Consider the following 20854-nt stretch of genomic DNA (forward strand, 5'->3'; position numbering starts at 1 on the left):
GCCCATCCGTGCCGGCTCTCAGCCCAAGCCTCCCACCTCCTAGCGTGCCCCCAGCACCGTCTGGGCCGCCCGGGGCCAGGACCCGCTCCAACAGAGGGAAAGTGCTGTCCCTCTGCCAGTCCCCGTCCCGCTACAGCCCGAGTTGTGAGACCAGGAAAGATGGGGAAGTTGTTTCCACTCCCCACTGGGGTCACCCCCGTCCCCCCCGAAAGTAAAGCGAAGCGCTCACCGCTGCATACCCTCCCGCCTTACTCCCAGGGGAGAGACTCCAACTGCCTTTGGAACCGGCCGTAGGAAAACTCCAAGTTTTCCAAGGCAGGAGCGTGTCCCCACAACCCACTGGGCATTTATTCTTTTACACCATCTCCCCGGGCGCTGCCCGTGGGCACGTGCTTTGGGCAACGCGGCGCTCGGCCGGCGGCGGGAGCGCGGCACGGAGCTCTCAGCCTTTCCGTGCTGGGAAACCTGGCTGGGAGAGCGCGGGAGCCGCAAGCGGGGCCGGGCCGGGCCGTGCCGTGCAAGGGCAGGGAAGGGGCAGGGAAAAGACAGAAATGGCACAGGAAAGGGTCAGGGAACACACAGGGCACAGGCACCGCCGCTCCCCGCTGCCCCCGCGGCGCAGCGCTCGCCCCCTGCCGGCCGCGCTCGGCACTGCGCCCCCCGCTGGCAGCGCTGCGGGTCCGGCGGCTTTCCCGACGCCACGCCCCGGGAGTGACGTCACCGCCCTGCCCCGGAGCCGCCGCCATGGGGAAGAGCCGCGGCGGGGCCGCCAAGGCCGGCAGCGTGTTCAGCATCGCCCGCAGCGGCGCCCTCAGGGCCAAGGCCAAGGGCAAGGCCAGGCCCGTCACCTCCGCGCTGAAGCAGGTGAGTGGCGCGGCGGTGCCGCCCCGCCGCGGGGAGGACCCAGTCCCGCTGCGGGAGGCCTCGGCCCCGCGGGGTTTGCTCCTCTTGGGCCTCGCTGCGGTGCGGGGAAAGCTCTCGGGACTGATTAAATCGGGACTGATTAAATCGAGCTGTCTTAGGGACAGTGTGCGTCCGGGCACAGAGTGGCAAAGCGCACCGTTTTCACCGTAAATCAGGTTTATTCGTAGATGTCATCATTTGCAAAAAGAGAAGAGCAAGGAGTTTATCTGACTGATCTGCAGCATCTGCCAGAGAAGATTTCAAGTGGTTCTTCCTGGAGGGTGTCATTTGGGAAGTGTCTGATGGCATCTCGGCGTGTCCTAGGGAATGCGATGCTAAAGGGAGCATCGGCAGTTCAGTGAGTTCACGTATTAGCAGCACGTCCTGCTCCTTTCCATCGTGTTCCCAAGCCCAGCCCCCTGTACCAGGCTCTGGGCTCTGTTTCCACAGCTCTCCTTGATGCTGGCTCGGAAACTCATCACCTACTAGGTGATTCAACTTGCTAAATCAGCAGCAAAAGCAATTAAAAATGCATTTTGGATTTTTATGGGGTGGGTTGGTGAGTTGAACAAGCTTCTTTATGAATGAATGCAAAGGGAAACGTTTTGGTGGGGAAGAACTAGAAAGGATGGAGCTTTTTCTGATCCAGTAGCAATTTATTTGCCTCAGCTGTCAAGTAAAACCGTGTCACTGAGATGCAGTGAATAGATCTAGGAACACACGCTGTGGTACGTTTTGCTCTTAATTCCTCCTTGATCCCTTCTTGCACCTTACAGGGGCTGCAGATGCTCTACAGATGGTTTTGTGAGTCGATTTGACACACTAAAGCAATGAAAAAGTAAAGAAGCAAAAATATTATTCTGTCGTTTTCATTTCTGGAGAGGAGCACAGCCCAGAGGAGGGAGAAAGTGGGTTGTGGAGCTGGGAGCGATGCAGGGGAAGGGAGATGGGAGATGATCTAAGGAAGAGTTTTCCTACTGGTAGCAGTGAGTCATTATATTGTATCTTCTCCTCAAACCTTGCCTCCAGCCTGAGGTGTGTGTTCTGCTGAGTGTTCAGCTGTCCCTCTAGGAAGGCATCTGGTAATAAAAGTAATAAAAGTAATAAAAGCAATAAAAGCAGAACATTAGTGGCTTATTTTTCCTGTCCGATAAAGCTGCAGTCTGCTGGACAAACAGAGTTAAACAGCTCTAAAGAAAAGGCTGTTTCTGATTTCCTCCTGCAAGCCAAAGCCACTTGACAAATTAATCTGGTGAACAGACAGGAACTTTAACAAACTTTGGAAATAACAATTTCATGTTGTTGGCGTCGCATCTCCTCTTAGTCTAGAGTGTTCTGTATAATAAAGGGAGAAACAGGTTTAAAATCATATTCATGAAAAGTCAGAAGCTTATTAGGAGTAAAATTTTATTCTCTGTGTTTGAAGCTGTATTCTTTAATGCATTAAGCCTTTGGGCTTAATAGGATTTACTTATGATTAAGCAGTATAGGAAGACGCTCAGAAAAAAAACTGTTAAAATACTTTTATTCTTTAATAGCTAAAATCCCATTATAACTATTCAGACAACTTCTGATGTAGATACCCCTGCTAGCTGTAGAGCCTCTTTCTATGGAGTAGTCCTGCCTGAGTAGACGAAAATATTAAGTAGTGAAACTGACTGGATCGTTTTAACACCCCTGTGAAGCTGACAAGCCCTGATGGAAAGTCCAAGATCTTTGTCCATTGTGTTACCCACAGTCCGTCCTCTGATCGGAGCTGGGTCTGTATTTCTACAGCCACTGTCCAAGTTATTATGGATTAAAGTGCCAATCTGAGTAGGCCTGTTTCATCAGCCTCTTGCCACTGCTTTCTTAATACTAGTTCTCTTGGGCACTCAGAATAAATGGAGTTATTGTTAATGGAAGCATGCTCTGAAATAAATGAGGCTTTGAAAGCAAAATGAGTATGTATTCATGGTTTGCTTCTGCCTGTGTAAAATGCTGAGAGGTGAATTACAGGGTTAGCCTTTGGCAGCAGTAGGGATCCTGAAATTTGGGGTTGCCTGAAGACTTAGGAGTGTGTTTCTGGAGCATTTGCAATGTAAAAGGCCATTATCTGGCTACGATCCCGTTCCAGACTTTGGAAGAAACAGGTGCTAGGGCTGAGACCAGCTACAGTGGTGAAAAAATTTATGTCCCCTTGCATTCACCCTGCTCCTCTACAATGGATAATTGCCTCCAATGCATAGCACATGTCCATAGTTTAGCTCTACCCCTTTCAAAGCAAGCATCTTTGATGAAATAATTTATAAAGGCAGACTTGGGCTAAAACTGAGGCTGAGATGCCCAGAGATACACATCCTGGTCTGCTACAGCCATAGAATTTCTTTTAAAAAACGTGGCAAAATCTGATAGACGTTGGCCAGACCAACAAGTAGGATGCAAGGTGTGATGTTGAAAGGCAAACTACTGGCAGAAATTCAAAGTGGTAAAATCATTTGCAAATTATATTGGGTTTGAGGGGCTGCAGGGGTGATTTCTGTGAGAAGCTGCCAGAAGCTTCTCCTGTGATCGACAGAGCCAATACCAGCTGCCTCGAAGACAGGCCCACCGCTGGCCAAGGCTGAGCCCAGCAGGGACTGGCAGTGCTGTGGGAGAACGTAGTTAAGAAATGGGGGAGGCACCTGCACAACACCAGCAGCAGTCAGAACAGGGGAGTGAGAATTTGTAAGAGAAACAGCTCTGCATACAACAAGATCAGTGGAGAAAGGGTGGGAGGAGGTGCTCCAGGTGTCACAGCAGAGATTTGCCTGCAGCCTGTGGGGAAGATCATGGTGTGCCCCTGCAGCCCATGGAGGTCCACGGTGGAGCTGAGATCCATTTGCAGCCCCCTTGCTGGAGGTGGGTGCCTGAAGAAGGCTGGGACCCTGTGGGAAGTCTGTGCTGGAGCAGGCTCCTGGCAGGACCTGGAACTCCACAGGGGACCCATGGTGGAGCAGTTTGTGAAGAACAGCAGCTTGTGGGAAGGACTCACACTGGACAAGAGCATGGAGGACTGTCCCCTATAGGAGGGACCTCACATTGGACCAGGGGCAGAGCATGAGGAGTCCTCGCACTGAGGAAGAAAGAGCAGCAGAGACAATTTATATATAATATAGCAGGGCCTGTGCACAGCCTGACTTTTGTTTGCTCTGTATTATTTCTGGATCATTGTGGGCTCCTATTCCAATAGAGTAAGTTTAATTACTTTCTCCATTTTAAATTTATTAGTACAGGACTAGGTGGCCTAATTAAGTAACAGATACATATACTGAAGAGCAGTATTGGAAGACAGAAATATAATACTGGATGCATAATACTTGCGCAAAAATGGTACAATTTCACGTGTCGGTGGAATTTTTGTTAAAAATACCAATGTGTATATTTTTTTCCCTCCCAGATAAACATTAAAAATGCTGAAAAAGTTAGTGCAATAAATAAAGCATTTGCTGAAGTTCAGAAAGAAGTGCAGCAGCTATCGAAGGGCACCACAGCAGAACCTCAGAAGACTCATCAGGTAATTTACCTTTTTAAAAATCTGAGGAGGATACTGAAAGGAATGTGTGTGTTTAAACATTATATTCTGGCTCTAAGACTGGAGGCAATTCATGCAATTGCTTTAAAGCTATAAACCCAGTTTTATTAATTTCATTTGTGTGGTAATGCTGAAACCTGGTTAGCATGTTCAAATGCTATATAACTGCTAAAGTAGAGAGTGAAGAGGGTGGGCAGCCAAGCTGAAGCACGCTTCCAAAACATATTTTTAAATTATTCCAGCTGGTTTTTAATTATTTCTTTAAAGTTAGTCCCAGCTCCTTGATTTGAGACTTATGTCTCCCTATAAATAGATACTGAGAGGATGAACCTGGATGTTCCCTACCTGAAGCACCTGACAGTGCTTTGAAATAAACAACTCTGACTCTCTCTGTTCCTGATTCCTGAGCCTTCATATTCCCTCATCAGAAGTAACAACGCCTAAGACAGCAATTTCTGTATTAGAGGTTTTGCCTGGAGTGCTTAGGGTTCAAGACAGGGTTTCACTTGCCTTCCTTTGTTTAGTTTTTTATACAGGGCTACATGCAGTCTTACACAAGAATTAATTTACAGAGTTTAATTCCTGACAAGGTCTTCCATATAAACTTTTTATGCTGACTCGTTCTGATGCTCTGGGCAGTTTTGGGGAGAGAGAAGGCAGCAGGCCAGGATGAGGCACAGATGAATCCATCCTGGATATTGGAAGAAGGAGCTGTTTGGAGATGTGGACATGAGTTCAGTATTACTTCTGTGCTTGAGGTGATCAAATTTCTGTATGGCTGTGAGTGACAAAACAAGTGTCAAATACCTTAAGGAGAGGCTGAGGGAAAAATGAAACATAAGTGGCAGTGCTGTCAGTATAGGATGAGGCTGAGCAAGGATTTCGAGGCAGTTGGTGCCAGTAGTCCTGTCCCTTCTGGCTTGCTATTTATTCCTCCAAGAATTCAGACTTTATCGCTGCTCCTGTGGTAGTAGAGCTGTACATGACAATGCCTAATTTGATGACTCAGGCTGTAATGGTATTTTCTCCAGAGTTGTAAAAATGTCGAGAGCAGTTCTGAACTAAAAGCTGAGCCTGTCTCAGCCTGGCCATGTATGTTGTTACTGGCATGACACCTTGCATTTCTCCTGCAACATAAAGCATTGTCAGCTTATCTGTCAAGTTTAGTGAATCCTGTAATCCCCCAAATTACTGAAGTATGACTGCAAAATTAGCCCAAGTAAAGATATAAAAGACAAACTAACCTTGTAGACAATGGGTTTTTTTCAAGCAGAGTAAAAAGGAATTGCTTTCTACTTTAAACTGAAACTTTGTTTTTCAGGTTTCCACAAATCTGGAAGAGGAACCAGCAAATGTGGATGCTGCTGCAAACCTATTATCTCAGTTGTAATGCAAAATGGACAATGAAGGGATTGTAAGAAATGAAAGATCACAAATACTGATGGGTTTGTTTGAAGAATTTTATTAAAAAAAATCTTGTTAATATACAAGTATTGGCACACTTTAATACAAACTACAAACAGACCTTTCCTATCATCTAGGAAAGTGGAATGTCAGAAGTCAGTGTGAGAAACTTAAAGTGCTAAAACAGAAGGCACTTCACAAAATTGGTTCACTGAAACAATTTAGCATAACTCAAGTTGATACCCTTCACTTTTCAACTTGGCAGTGAAAGCTTCAAATTGTTTGAAAGGTTAGAAAAGAATATAGAAAGCTTCTTGGCAGTAAAGCTTCAAAGAAAACGCTGTTAACTGTGAGCAAAAAGCCTAATCATTTTTTAGAAAATGATCAAAGGCTATAATGTATTTTTGCCTTTTTTACTAAAGAAAGCTCCAAATAATTGGATTACACGGAGAACACTTGGGTGAAAAAGTGCCAGAATTTTTGATAAAAGCCCTTTTTTCTTGTTCTTGAATTTGTTTTGTGAAGTAGTTAAAGGAAGCAAAAGGAAATATACTCCCAGAGTCAGTGAACTAAGAAGTTATACATTCATTATTCAAATACTTAGGTTATGAAGAAGTCTAGAATGTTATAGTTAGAGGTAGATAAGTAGTCTGGTTGACACAATATCTAATAATTTAGTATCTGCACATCAAAGAGATCACAGACTCCTTCATTATCATCCAGGTTAAAGTTGTAGTCATCTCCGGGAGTAGGAGAGAGTCGTAAGAGAGGAAAAACTGTAAAGCAGGAATAGTTTAGTTTAAATTAAAACACTTCTGGAATATCAGCCCTATCTCATAATTCAGTATGTTTGTCATCACCAGTATCAAGGTTAGTCTTAATAATTAAAATAGTCATGATAATCTGAAAAGCACGCTAGGATACATACCATGAATATCTGTACTGCATTCAAACTAAGGCAGTATGGGACCTATCTACCATTTTTTGCTTGGTATTTTAACTGAGTTTGCTGGAATGGAGCGACAGCTGTGGAACATGGGTTTAATTTCTCCTGCAGCAAAGGAGCTCCTGAGCAGCTTTTGAAAACTTTCATGAGAAAGCCATAATTTATATTTTATTCCTTTTTCTTGTTACAATATTGCATATATCTGCCTTCAAATAGGATAAGGAGGTTACTGTTATCCCTATTTTACAGAGGGGAAATGAAGGCTAGCAGTTAGTGCACTGAATTTCAAGCATGGACTTGAAGCTGTCTTTGTGGGGGGAATGCAAGAAGAGAAGCCTCAGCCCTCATGCGGCACCACAGGAACTCTAACATAGTGCAGATGAGCTGGGCATGCTGCACCTGCCCTAGAAGTGGAGACTTTCCATTTTGACCATACATTGGCACATACACAGAATCCCATCTTGTACCTCATATTACACGTCTCTTTCTGCAGGAGCCCGAGGTTGTCTGCTTGGAGGGCAGATATTAGCACAGGCTGCTTATAGAGCACAGGGCAAAAGGAACAACACCAGCTGAGCTCACCTCTTTGCCCGGCGCTTCAGAGAGACCAAGCAGAGAGGCAGGAGCACATGAACTTTAGAGCTGTGGTTCAGTGCTGCACTCTTATGGCCACTGAGGTGCAACAGCAAAAATAGGTAACGTTTGTTTTATTAGTATACCACAGCTGGCCATGTATCAGTTTGCACACAGGCATGTAACTATGTTCTGAAATATTTATTTAAAGCACCTGCAGGAAGCCTGAGGCAGAACAGAATTAAACCCGATTTTTTTAAAGTTTTTTTTTTAAAGGCAGCACACTAGTCATCAGCCTGTTCTTTCTTTGTCCCTGAATTAAGGACTGGTGGGTTATTCATGCATGTAAGTGCTTGTTGGATTAAGGTGCTCATATTTTGATGGTTAAACTGTTGCAGGGAATAGAAAGGGGAGCAAAGACAAGAATGACAGAGGCAGCAATACAAGGGAGAGAAGTAGTTTCATACTGACTCAGTCATTAATCAGTCATTGGAATGGGCTGCCCAGGGAGGTGGTAGATTCTCCATCCCTGGAGGTATTTGAGAAGAGACTAGATGTGGCACTTAGTGCCATAGTCTAGTAACTGTGGTGGTAGTGGATCAAGGTTAGACTTGATGATCTCGGAGGTCCTTTCCAACCCATCTGATTCTATGATTCTATGACTCTTGTCATCAGATTTAACAGATGCCTCCTAAGTACTGTTCACACAAAATCCATGCTACTACTTGTGTTTATTAGAAAAAATGCTAAATACTTACCGTCAGAAGACATGAGTTCATCAATAATATCCCCACTGATATTTCCTGTGAAAGACAGGAGCACGTTTTGTATATGTAGGGTTTTTTTAGTACGTGTTTATAGAAGTCAACATATATTATCTGCATTAAAATACTGAACTGCAAAGAACAGTGTGGCTCATGCAGTGTAGGAGCTGCAGAGATAGCATGCCATGTACATGTAAAATATATTTATTTTTGTATTCCTCAGATCTCCCCCTCCACTATATTTCTTCCACTGATCTCATATAACCCTAGAGCCATACACAACATGAAGCTTATTTGGTGGCAGAGAAACTCATTTGCTCAGAATGAGTTTGCTACTGAGAGCTGGCTCAGTGGCTTCTCTAGGAAATAAACAGAGGCCTGTCATTTCCTTTGTAATTCATTGGTAACTTGGTCACAAAAAAGGGCTCAGGAAACAAGTATAAACATTTAAACAGGAACTACTGCTCCCTACCTGTGGGCTCCTCCATCTTTGCAATGTCAAATGAGTTTGGCTTGAGAATACAGTTGACATCCAGAGGCAGCAAGCCCTGGTAGTCACTGGAGATGGTTGAGGCTTGGGCACCATCTCCTGGAAGGCCGGGGTACAGCGCCAGCTCCGGAAGGCTGGAGTAGGGGGCTGCGGGGGCTGCGCTGTCCCGCTGCACGCTGCCATCTACGGACACAAAGACGTGTTATGGAGACAAGGAACACAAAGCACCTGAACCCAGTTTTGTCTTTTGAGAACATGGCCAGTGTCTGGTATCAGGTAAGAGGAGTTTCCCCCTTTGATAGTCATAGGCACAATTTAATTAATTGTTAATTAATGGTTAATAAATAAAGGTTAGTCAGGACTCTTTAGAAATGCAGTTCTAACACCTACAGTGTTTTCTTACATCTTTCCCAACTACCATACTATTACTATGAAAAAAAAATCCCATATTCAGGCAGTCTCTCTGTGTGGAGGAAGTGACACTGTGGCACAAAAGCTGGAACTGATGCCTGTATTACGAGTCTCATTAAAAGGTACATGTTTCAAATAATATCCTCCATCATAGGTTCGCAATTTTGCTCCTTACTGCATTCTGGAGAAGCACCTCAGAATAATTAACAGGATTACATCCAAAACCTGTTAAGTATAACATGATAAGCTATGAGGGAAGAATCTGTTTCACTGGACAGAGAGGAGGTGTCTCTGTAACCTCCTCAGAGCTGTTAGTGAGCCATTGGAGAAGTCTGTCAAAAAGACAGCTGCTATGCTGTGCAAATTCTTGAGCTCTCTGTCTACCACCTTTCCTAACAGTTTCTTCTTTCCCTCTAGCTGCCTTCTTACCCCCCTTGCCCCTGTTGGAGGTAGGAAAACCCCTGGATCCACCTGATGGTGTGTCTGCAGCTGGTGTCTGTGGTAACTCTTGTCCTTGGTTCAGGTCATGTTCTGGTGGATTTGGGGGAGCTGTAGTGGGTTTAAGTGGAGTCGCTGGGGCTGCAGGTTGAGACGAGGGCTGTGCAAGGTCATCGGGCGGAGGAACTGGAAACACTGTGGGCTTGGAGGAGCTTGATTCTTTATTTATAAGCAGCACATGGATAGGTCCTGAACTACTTTTAAGATTGATCTGGTATTTCTTCTGTCCATTCTGTCCCTGTAAAGGTGGTGTATTATGAAAGTTACTGTTCCTTGAGAACTCAGCACTGTACAAGGTAATGAAGACTAAGTTCAGCTGTTTTGGTCCTCGACAAAAAAAAAAAAAAAAAAAGAAGCCCAACATCACATCTGCTAACTTGGGTCCTGCAGAGAACCTTACCATTGCCTGAAATGATTTCGGCAGATACGGACAAAGATAGTACCACTGATCAGCTTCATGGCCCTAGCTTTGGATGCTTTTAAGATATTAGACTGTGCTTAGCTTCACTAAAAATAGCTTGTGAAACTTCTCAGGTGAATTTCAGCCTTCTACAAGCACATTGGCTGGCTATCATGCTTCATACAATACTCTCTCCCAACTGTGTAAACACTATTTAAAACCGAGCACTGCAACAACAAAAAAAAATAAAGATGGACAGAGGTAAATAATTTGGCCTCCTACTTTAATCTTACCCATTTAAGCCTTTTGGCTAAAGTGAGACTGCAGTCTGTTTCTCTATCCAATCTACTACCATGAGACTAAATCTAAAAGGCTTTTTTGTAAAGGATCCTTTTTAACAGTGTAATGGAGAAACTTGACAGATAAAAGCCTCTATCAATGAGTTCTCAAGGGAATTCATTAAAATTATGCACAATTTGGAAAGCTGCAACATTTAAAAAAAAGAAGAAATTGTAAAAAAACACACTAATGTATCTTGGTTTTAATAGAAGACAGTTACCATATAGGTGAACAAAACCCACTTTTTCCCATCCGGCCTCCCCCTTCTCAACTGAAACAATCCTAAACATTTGCCCGTCTCCTCTTGCACACGGACAGAGATAAATCCTCCACTCTAAGATAATTCTTCTTTTCCACTATTCACCTAGAACACTTAGGTATACAAGAAACCAGTACATACCATTTCGGGTGTAGGTACTTCTAACTGTGTACCACAAGGTGCTTGAATTGCTAGGAGTGTATCTCCTGGTTAAAAAGCAATTTTTAAAAAAGTGTAAAGTGTGCATAGTTTTCTTAACTCTTGCATGGTACCCACTCAAATGCGATACAGTAATACTCTAAGACCACTTAAAATACTCCATAATTCAGCATATAAAAACTTGTGGTAAGACTTGCATAGTACCTGTAAGATCCAAGTATATTGCATCATATAAATCACAGAATTCCAATACTTAGGTCATAGTTGCAAGAACCTTTCCTCACAGTAGTATAAGATTTACCATTTCCTTTACCTGTTTGTCTTCTAGTTTTATATGTAACATAAGGTGAAAAGATTTAATTAATTTTTTTGCAGTATCAAAGAATCATTTAGGTTGGAAAAGACCTCCAAGATCAAGTCCAACCTGCGACTGATCACCCTCTTGTCAACTAGACAAAGTGCCATGTCCAGTCATTTTCTGAACACTTCCACGGATGGTGACTCCACCATCCCTGGGCATTCTATTCCAATGCTTAACAACCCTACTATGAGGACATTCTTCCTTATGTCCAACCTGAACCTCCCCTAAAACAGCTTGAGGCTATGTCCTCTCATCCTATCTCTTGTTGCCTGGAGAAAAGGCCAACCCTCCCCTTTCAGGTAGTTGTATGGAGTGAGAAGATCTCCCCTGAGCCTCCTTTTCTCCAGGCTGAAGCCCAGCTCCCTCAGCTGCTCCTCATATGACTTACTTCAGCTAATTCAGTTCTGTGGTCTAGCTCACTTTATGACTTTGACAAATGGTGGTACTACAAAGATTTAACAGAAGAAGAAAAGGTATTAATGATCATCCTCAGAGCCAGCACTTCCAAGTATCTAAGCTCATGGCTTCCACAGCACATACAACTGGGACATTAAGAGCTGGCTGTCAAACTCACCTGTGGCTTACTATGCACAATGAAATGTGTTGGTTAAAGTCAGGGGATCACAATTACTTCCACAACACTGCAGGTCACTTGCATTTCCCCTTTGTCCATAACTGATTCGGAGTAACACTTTTCTTTCTCTGCCTCCTAAAAGACACTTAGGTGAAGTACCATCAGAGTGCCATGCCAGGTGCCTCCATGTTTTGTAATGGCTAATTCTTTTTGGTTACAGTTCATTTTTGTTAAACTCTGCAGTAATTTTCTAATCTTGTATTTTTAGTAAAAAACAATCTTTCTTGTGGCAAAGAAGAGATGGTTCCAAACCTAGCTAGAGTCTGAACAACAATCTTCCCTTGGGTGCCCTGGGATTGGGAAAGGATGTCAAGGGTAGTAACCTCTGCCAGCAATTCTTGGCAGTTTCTTCAAACCTGTACAGGAATCCTTTTGATTTAGCAGCCCCATCATTTAACTTTGTCTGGCTCTATTTATACAGCATCATCAGGAACTCTGACCACAACTGCCATCAGAAAAACTATATGAAATTTGGATCTGCCTGGTTCATTTGGTGGGTTGGACCCACATGTCCTGTCTGTGGTTCCATTAATGGACTGAGGCAAGCTGCTGCAAAGTATGAGTACCAAAAAAGGCATCCAAAACCAGGACTCCAGCTGAGCTTCCATTCTGTACAATCTGTAACTACAACTAGAAAATGCTGGAACTTGGTAGTCATGAACATTATAAGACATCACTACTGAGTACTTCTAAATTCAAAATACTTGCAAGGAAAAGCAAGTCATTTTTCAAGAGGAAGATCAGGAAATCCCTTGCTTTAGAAATACAGCCTAGCAGCAGCCACTTACCATTGAAGCAGTTGCAGATATCTTCATGGGTGACATATGAAAATGTAATGTATGTTAAGGAACATTTTTCTTAAAGCAACATAAAACTGGTATGTGTTGCCCTTTAAAAGTAGTTTGTCCAAACTGAGTCTAAATTATAAAGTTACTATTGTTACTCAGAGGTGTAATCAAAGCATAATTTTTGTCTTTCAGAATGGATAGTTAAAAATAGTTTTAAAGAAAAAACCTGTACTTGCAAAGAAAATACAAAAAGAAAAAAAAGTTGTGTAGCTTGCTTGAGAAGAGATTCTAACAGGGAGAACATGTAAAGTCTTGTTTTGAAGAATACCATTTATCTCACTGACACTACAGAATTCAAGTATGTATCACGACTTCCCATAATCACATAAAATGACTGCTAGAGGGAACTTCAGATTTCATCTCCCATCCCATTCCTCTGCCTCAAGGTAGAATCCACTGTTCAGACATTCCAGACAGATGTCTGCCTCCCCTCATCTGGAAAACCTCCACTGATGGGTAATTCACCACCTCCCTGGGAGGTCAATTCCAGTGCTAGCTCTCCCAAAGGAAAGCTTCTCCTAACATTCAACCTCAATCTCCTTTACTACAAAATGCATTTTACACAACCAGTTTCCGTACAGCAACTCCAGTCATGTTTAAGTACTTATCACTGGTGCTATAGATAAGAAGGGCACTTTCTTGCTCCCAGTCTCAGGTGTCTGTTTTGCTCAGTATCTTGCAAGATACCTAAGCACATGCTTATGAGCAATGCAGCTGGAACTCTCTGCTCATGGGTTATTTAAACACAGGATTTTTTTTATTCCAGTGTCAAACCCAAGTTTCAGGACATTGTAACTCAATTTATCTTTGGGTGATAGCTTAATCTTTGCAAGAGAACAAAGCAACACAAAACAGATTCATGTAAAGCAGTGGTAACAAGGTATAAATTCAAGTGCTGGAAAGCAGTATAGACTACCACAGAATATTCTAAGTTGGAAGGGACTCTCAAGGATCATTGAGTCCAATTCTTAAATGAATGGGGGAAATATAATTCATTTAAAGTAAGACACCCGGATTATACTATAGACTTAAAAATTAATATGCTAACTTATTTTCATGTTACCATTCACAGTCACAGAAGTTAAAAAGCCATGTAAATAAAATTTATATCTTCTTTCTCTGGGAAAAACTTCAAAAAAATATTTGCTTTACCCTGTTTCTGGATAAAAGGGACTAAATTATGCTTTATCCATTACCTACACCTTAGCTGTTGCTTTGATTCTATTTCCAAGAGGCACACGATTAATTTAAAAGGATATTGGTGGTTTGTAGAATCATCCATGACGTTCTTGATACTTTGCTGAAGCCACAGTTTCTGCTGATCCAATTCTTTCTCTTTTAGCTCTAGATCTTCAATTTCAGCTTCCAGATACCTCAGCCTGTCTATGACTTCTTTTGTATTGCAGCCAGCACCTACTCCTCTTAAAAAGGTAAAATGGTTCATGAAACCACAAGTGAAAGTCTAAAGCAAACACACAATGATAATTTCTTAAGACTATTTTCAATATTTTTTAAATCTACTAATACTCAATATGAAGGGAATGAGCATTTGTGGTGTCATATCTAGTCAGAAGTGGAAAGAGGCAATTTTTGTTACTCCAAAGCATGTGAAAATTTTGCAGAATTGACATGGCTTACTTCCACTGAATGCTGTTTTTTGACTTCTTCTCAATGAGATCAATCCCCTCCAAAACATTGGTGATATCATAGATCCGTCTCTTCTGCCTCACAGCAAGCGTATCAGCAGCCTGTCAAGAGAGCAACAAGTATCAGCAACTTGCATGCTGCGGGAAAAGACAGTTAAGCCACTCCCTTGGAAAAATGTCATGTAATGTCATTCTGAAGGGAGAAGGTTCCACTCTTCAAGGGCCACATATTTCATCACTAATTTTAAAGGTCAGCCCCTGCAGGTAGTGCTTGCAAACCACATGGAGGAGTCACCTTGCTGAAGGCCAGCAGGCCATCCCTGGACGGGAGGGGATGTTCACATGGGTTGCCAAGACCGTGTTCAGTATCTGGAGCATGCGCTGTTCAATTGCATGGAGGAGCTGGCAGTGCTCTTTCTGGAAGGTAGGAAAAAGTAGGGAAGGCAGAGAGCAACACCCTGCATTGGGGCAAGCCTCTGAAGCCAAGCACATGCCAAGTTTATCATCCCTTTTGCTGACACAAAGGAATGAAGCTTTTGTTTGGCTTCAGCGGTGCTGGGATACAAATCAACAGGGTTGTAATTTCACAAAGTGGCCAAAGGAGAGCTGCAGTACTTCAGGCCATCACTGTCCTACACGAATCCACCTCACAGTGTACAAGGGCTCTCTCACTCAGCGTCACCCTGAGCACCACGAGTGGTTCCACAGGCACCAGGACCCTGGCACAGCTCACAGGGATGTCCCACTGACACTCAGCTATCTGTACAGTGCGTCTGAGGGCTGTCACAGCTCACCTCTCAGAGCAAAGCAGAGCATCAGGCAGAGGAAACTCTGCTTCATGCCTTATCTCTCTCCATGGTGCCTTTTATGTATCTGATGTAAAGAGTTAAGATAAAATAAGCAAACTTGAGCCTTCCACACCCTCAGCTCTTTGATGCTGAAAAGCAGCTCAAGTTCAAAGAACATTAGCTAAAAGAGAAAGCAAAGAGGAGTCTGACTTTGTAGCTACTCGGGACACTTAGATACAACGATTACAAGGGATTATATGTATTAAAAACAAATTAGAAGAATAATAAAGAGAAGGGTAGGTGGCAAAGACTTCTGAATCCCAAATTAGAACTAATGCATAAGATAAACTAATTTTCACTATAGGAACATAATGATTTATTTCAGTTTTTGCAGCAACCTATTAAATTAATGGTTTTCGTAAGCATGTATGTTTGAGAGACAAATCCACAAATCCATTTGTTTAGTAGTACAGGGTGGTTTTTTTTCATTTTTCTACTTAAATAAAATTGAAAGGACAAAATGAAAGAATGGAGATTTAAAGAAATACTCTTATAGCCATGAAATATAAACACTGACCCTTCTCCTTGACAGTGCTGTACCCACTAAACAGTGTTTCTACCGATATCCTTAGCAACATTCATCTTTCATAGGGTCTGCTGCAACAGTCTGTTAAAATCTTTTCTAATCTAACAAAATACATGCAAATACATAAAAAGTGCACAGTTCAGTTCTCTCCAAGGAAACGGGCTCCTCAATCACTTGTACCAGCAGTATGCACCTGCTACCTTAACCCGCTATTTTTGCTGCATACATGCACACTGCTTCCAAGGACTGCAAGAGAACCTTAAGAATCCATAAAGTCACAAAACTGATGCCACCTGCACGATGTTTAATCAGCACCTCATACACCTCACAGTCTTCAGAGCACAATTTTTATAAGCTGTTTACATTATTCAGTGCAACAAATGGACAATGTACACTTGAACAGCTGCTATTCAACTTTTTGCTCTCTTCCCATTGCTCTACATATTGACCGAGAACTTAGTCTACTGCTCCTAGTTTGAATAATGAAAAAACTGCTCTGCAGACAGATTTAATTGCCTCTTGAAATTTTCTCAAAGGCCTGTTTACAAAATGTAAACGCTTTACTAATCTTAATGTATTTTCAAGATGCGCTGGTAGTAAAAAATACCAACATAAATTTGTAGCTATGATACCAAAGCTCAAGACTTCAAATAAAAGTCACTAATTTTGAGTACCCAATTCTAGATGTTTCAAAGTTGGAGTAATTGTTCTACTCTAAATGCTTTTGCATTTTGTATGCCCAAAGCACAGCTCCATTAATACCAGGAGCAGAAATTTACCACTGCTGCAAACCAAGCTCCAGAACCCCAGGACAGGGATTCATTTCACAAGAAAATGAAGGACACGGTTACACATGTATTTAGTGTGACCTGCCCTGTAAATAATTCAATCACTGCTACAAAGTTCAACTACTTACAACAACAATTCCAACAAAGAAGCTGGGGCCAGTTCCCAAGCTGGGAAGTTTAATCCAGCCATTCACTACCTTTCTGGTGCTGGTCTTGTAATCTAATGATCTTCTAAAAATTTAATGGGTTGATTCACAGATATTTTAAAAAATATTGTAAAGTTCCTCTTTGACATTCTAGCAGTTATCAGTGTGACACCTTTCTGGGTCAGAAATTAAGTTCAGTCTTTCACACAAACTGCACAGTAGTGACTTCAATAATTAAAAGAGACAAATCTCCTGTTGCCAAAAACACTGTTAAAACTCATCATTTCTCAACCTATGTAAAGACAGAGACATCTACAACAGCCCTGCTAACATGGCTGGATGTAGCTTCACATTCTTTCCTCTGAATCATTTGTATTTGGAGTTGCTTCATAAAATCTTCTTAATATAAAGCTGCTGAACTCTAGTAACTTCTCCTAGTATCTGCTGATACTTTGAATAGGTATGTATTCAACACAGGCACTATATGAGTGTCTCACAGAGCTGGAAGAAAAATGTATAAGCACTAGGCTTCAGTACTGTGTGCATTCAGGTCGTGCAACTCCTGGAATACAGAAAACATGCTGCTCAGCACAGTTTCAACTGCAGGCACAAAGAGACACACAAAACCGTGCCCAGAAATAAAACAACCAGCCAGAAAAAGGGCAATTGAGAGTCTGTGCCCTCACATAACTTTGCCCTCTGGGAACTGACAAAAGGCTGCGCGAATCATCAGCTGCAAATTCGCTGTGTTAACATCGGAAGAGTGGAGGAATTTGATAGAGCACCGAGGCAGAGTGATTACTGAGAAGCTTAACAAAGCACTAGGGCAGCAATGACTGCTTGCTCTCCAAGTGTCAAAGGAAGAGGTCCTGCATCTTCTGCACTATGCCACTAGCAGATGACATTTTCTCCCCAAGAAGGCTGACAACAGTTTGGTGGGAGTTTTAAATTGAATGGTGTTCTTGTCAACCTGCATGTAAAAGTACTAAATATCATTGCATGCATAAGACTAAGGGAATGTAAAATCTAATGGACAGGCTCTTTTTTCTTCTATGGAGTAGGGCAAGTATAAGGAAGTTGTTATTTACACCTGATCAATACACTTCTAAAAACAAGATCTTAGAATACCTGACTTTTTGCAGTGATGATCAGGAATGCTACTTAACCATCACTATAGCAGGGATGGCATTCTGCTAGAAACAAAGCCCATTTAAGAAATCAAAGCAGAAGCAATTGTATGCTATGAACTGAAAGAATATGTGATATTTTGGGCTTCATTTTAGGTGGTCTGTCCCTTATTCACTCATCTCTTTTTCTCTCCTCCCTGCAATTAATGGGTTGCTGCAGATAGGAACTTTGTTTTCTTTCCTTTCTATCTCATCCCTTAATGTTTTAAATTTAATCCCATAACTAGATTTTTTATACAGGGTTATTCAGCGACAGTTACACCATTATTCTAGAAAAGCTGTCGATTTTAAAGTAAACACTGTAAAATTCAAACTTCAAGTAAAGAAAATTCTCACTTTCACTCCCACAATTTATCAGAAGTTACCAGAGAAGTGTCCAGCACTAAAACATTTCCAAAGTGTCCTCTTCCAGACCAGTAAACTGTAATTATAGATATATTCAAAGATCACCAGAAAATGTCCCAGAAAGATTTTTCTTCTCAACTGCTAAATCACAAAGCTGGAAGGACACTTGTTGCCAAATTACATTTTCTTTCTAGTGCTGGTTTTGCTACAGAAATACTAACCATCACATCAGATGGTCAGTACCTGTTAGCAAGGAGATATCTGAGGGTATTCACTGCATAAATCATTTCTTGGAACACTCTGTTCCATTTCAAGACTGGCCTGTTGTTCTTCAGTTCCCTGAGCACACTAACATAACACACACATGCCTCCTGCTTTTTATTTTTCCTTAGATAAGCAGCTTATTTATGAGAAAATCGTTTACAGAAATATATGTTCTGACTCAGTGTTTATGAAAGTAGCAACGGTTTATGCACTGCGGTTTGTATTTACTTCCAACAAAGTAAATTCAGAAACCAGTCTCCCGAAGGCCTTGAGCAGAAATGCCCGTGACTGGTTCCAGTGCCACTAACCCATTCCCGCCAAGTAGGTACCTTTCTCACTTTAGAGAACCAGAAATACTATTCCTTCCCGCTACATAGGCCGACTTTATTGTTCAAATCAATCCTTTTTTGCACTTTAAGGCCAAGCTTTTTGGCCTGATGTCTTACAAACTGAGTATGTATTGCTTCTCAGACTGACCTGGAACATCTCTCAGCACACGACAGACAATAAAGTAAGCTGCACGACAATCCCCGAGATGGGGACAGCTTAGGTTTCTTTAATTTAAAAAAGAGGCAGTTAAATACTAAGGAGCTAATCAATTTGTCCAGACCACAGCATAACTAAAGGAAGAATATAAAACCTATCAGTGTCCTTTCTTATTCACCCTGAAGTCTCACTAGCCACAGCAGCATCACTGAAGTGCTGAACATGGATGTACAAAAAAGCTCCGAGAGTATCAGTCACCTCCCAGGGCCCATTAAGAGTAATTAACAAATAGGTCAGTTTCCCAGAAAGCACTTCAAGTAACCAAAGCACCAAGCCAGACTCTTACTGCACTTAGCTGAACTCCTCAGCAGTTTGCTGACGACCTTAACCAGGCAGGTTTACACAATGTGTGCACTGCACAGCCCGACAGCCAGGAGGGCCAGCATGGCAGCATGCTCCAGGGAACGTGCAAGCAGGACACAATGCCAAGGATCCCTCCTGCAACACAGCGACCTCCCAGCACAAGGACCTGGCCAAGGCAGGCTGGTCCCAGGGCATCACTGGGAAGATGTGCCAGCCGCTGCAGCCCAATGCCCTCATGCCTCAGAGTTGGTGGGCTGGCTGCAGAGGGGCGTGATGATGATTTGCCACCCACCCTGCCCATTCAGCATCTCTCATACACATATAGTAAAAATAAGGGAATGGTCTGGTTTTCAACACTGTTTTCTCTTGCTAAGAGGACATAAAGAGGGGCAGGTGAGAAACAGGTTTAAACAGCAACCTGTGCACTGAGTCAGTGCAGAGAGTAATGTAGGACAATAAAAAAAACACAGAATCATTAGGGTTGGAAGGGACCTCTGGAGATCATCTAGTCCAACCCCTCAACAAGGGTCACCTAGAGCAGGTTACACAGGAATCCAGGCGGGTTTGGAATGTCTCTAGAGAAGGAGACTCCACGACCACCCTGGGCAGCCTGTTGGAGTGCTCTGCCACCTTCAGTGTGAAGTTCTTTCTCGTGTTGAGGTGAAGCTTCTTGTGTTTTAGTTTATGGTCACTGCTCCTCGTCCTGTCTCTGAGCACCACCGAAAAGAGTCTCACATCATCCTCTTGGAACCCTGCCTTTAAAATATTTATATGCATTAATGAATTTGCTCTAAAGTCTTCTCTTCTCCAGACTAAGCAGACCCAGCTCCCACAGTCTCTCCTGATAACAGAGATGTTCCAGACCCTCAGCATCTTTGTGGCCCTCCGCTGGACCCTCTCCAGTAGCTCCTTGTCTTTCTTGTACTGAGGAACCGAGAACTGGACACAGTGAATAAAAACACCCTCAGTAAGTTATATTTAATGCATGGTACCCTTTATACCCTACTGATAAAAAGCCGGAACGCGTATTTTAGCCGACCGCGGGGGCCGTCAGCCACCTCCGCGATCCCTCAGCCCGTCGCTGGCCGGTGGAGACCCCGGCGTGGAGGGCGCGGGCGGCGCGGCCCGGCCTCCCCGCAGCGCGGCGGGGCCCCGGAGCCGGCCGGGCCCGGCGGTGCCGCGGGCGCGTCCCCCCCGCCCTCGCACCGCTTTGAGGTCCAGCACGCCGTCCTTGGCCTCCTGCAGCAGCGACACGAACTTGGTGGTCAGCAGCCCCAGGCTCTTCTCGTGGCGGCTGCTGCCGCCGCCCGCCGGCTCGGCCGCCGCGGCCATGCCGCGCGCGGGGACACGGGACACGTGTCGGATCCCGCAACGGCCCGAGCGGCGCGGCCCGGCCCAGCGCGGCGGCGGAGCGCGCGGGCCCGCAGGAAGTGACGCCGCCGCCGTTGCCGGGACAGCGGCGTGTTTGGACTGCGGGGGGCCAGGGACGGGCCCCGCGGCCGGGCAGGGGGGCCGGGCTGGGCCCCGCGCACTGGGAGGACGCTGGCCTGGCCGCCTTTCCCTCGGGCTCCCCCAGGACGGCTGGCCCACGCCTGGAGTGCCAGGTGCGCCTGCCTGTCCCCGGCACGACAGCCTCGCGTCACTCATCTCACTTAGGTTAATTGTAAACTGTGTTCTCACGTCTCCCGAGGCCAAGACACAGGATGCGCTGAT

The 20854-nt window shown here is 43.8% G+C and overlaps 2 protein-coding genes and 1 long non-coding RNA gene across 3 annotated transcripts; 2 read left to right on the forward strand and 1 right to left on the reverse strand.

Moving 5' to 3' along the window:
- The first annotated feature begins 710 nt into the window (after positions 1–710).
- Positions 711–5946, forward strand: CUNH8orf59 (chromosome unknown C8orf59 homolog). Its single transcript, XM_027900151.1, has 3 exons — positions 711–864; positions 4322–4438; positions 5778–5946. The coding sequence occupies exons 1-3, from the start codon at positions 745–747 to the stop codon at positions 5844–5846; spliced, it is 306 nt and encodes a 101-aa protein (XP_027755952.1). The 5' UTR covers positions 711–744; the 3' UTR covers positions 5847–5946.
- On the reverse strand, positions 5903–20562 carry E2F5 (E2F transcription factor 5). Its single transcript, XM_027900150.1, has 9 exons — positions 20348–20562; positions 14181–14290; positions 13802–13963; positions 12483–12526; positions 10682–10746; positions 9516–9780; positions 8616–8816; positions 8138–8182; positions 5903–6636 (listed from the first exon to the last, which is right to left on the reverse strand). The coding sequence occupies exons 1-9, from the start codon at positions 20471–20473 to the stop codon at positions 6527–6529; spliced, it is 1128 nt and encodes a 375-aa protein (XP_027755951.1). The 5' UTR covers positions 20474–20562; the 3' UTR covers positions 5903–6526.
- Positions 8812–9576, forward strand: LOC114065904. The gene is made up of 2 exons (XR_003573072.1): positions 8812–9354; positions 9462–9576. It is a non-coding gene; the product is annotated as an uncharacterized LOC114065904 (long non-coding RNA).
- Positions 20563–20854: the final 292 nt, after the last annotated feature.

Source organism: Empidonax traillii, unplaced genomic scaffold, assembly GCF_003031625.1.
Source record: "Empidonax traillii isolate 1590-97213 ecotype Southwest subspecies unplaced genomic scaffold, ASM303162v1 scaffold713:size524338, whole genome shotgun sequence".
NCBI classification, from domain to species: Eukaryota; Metazoa; Chordata; class Aves; order Passeriformes; family Tyrannidae; genus Empidonax; species Empidonax traillii.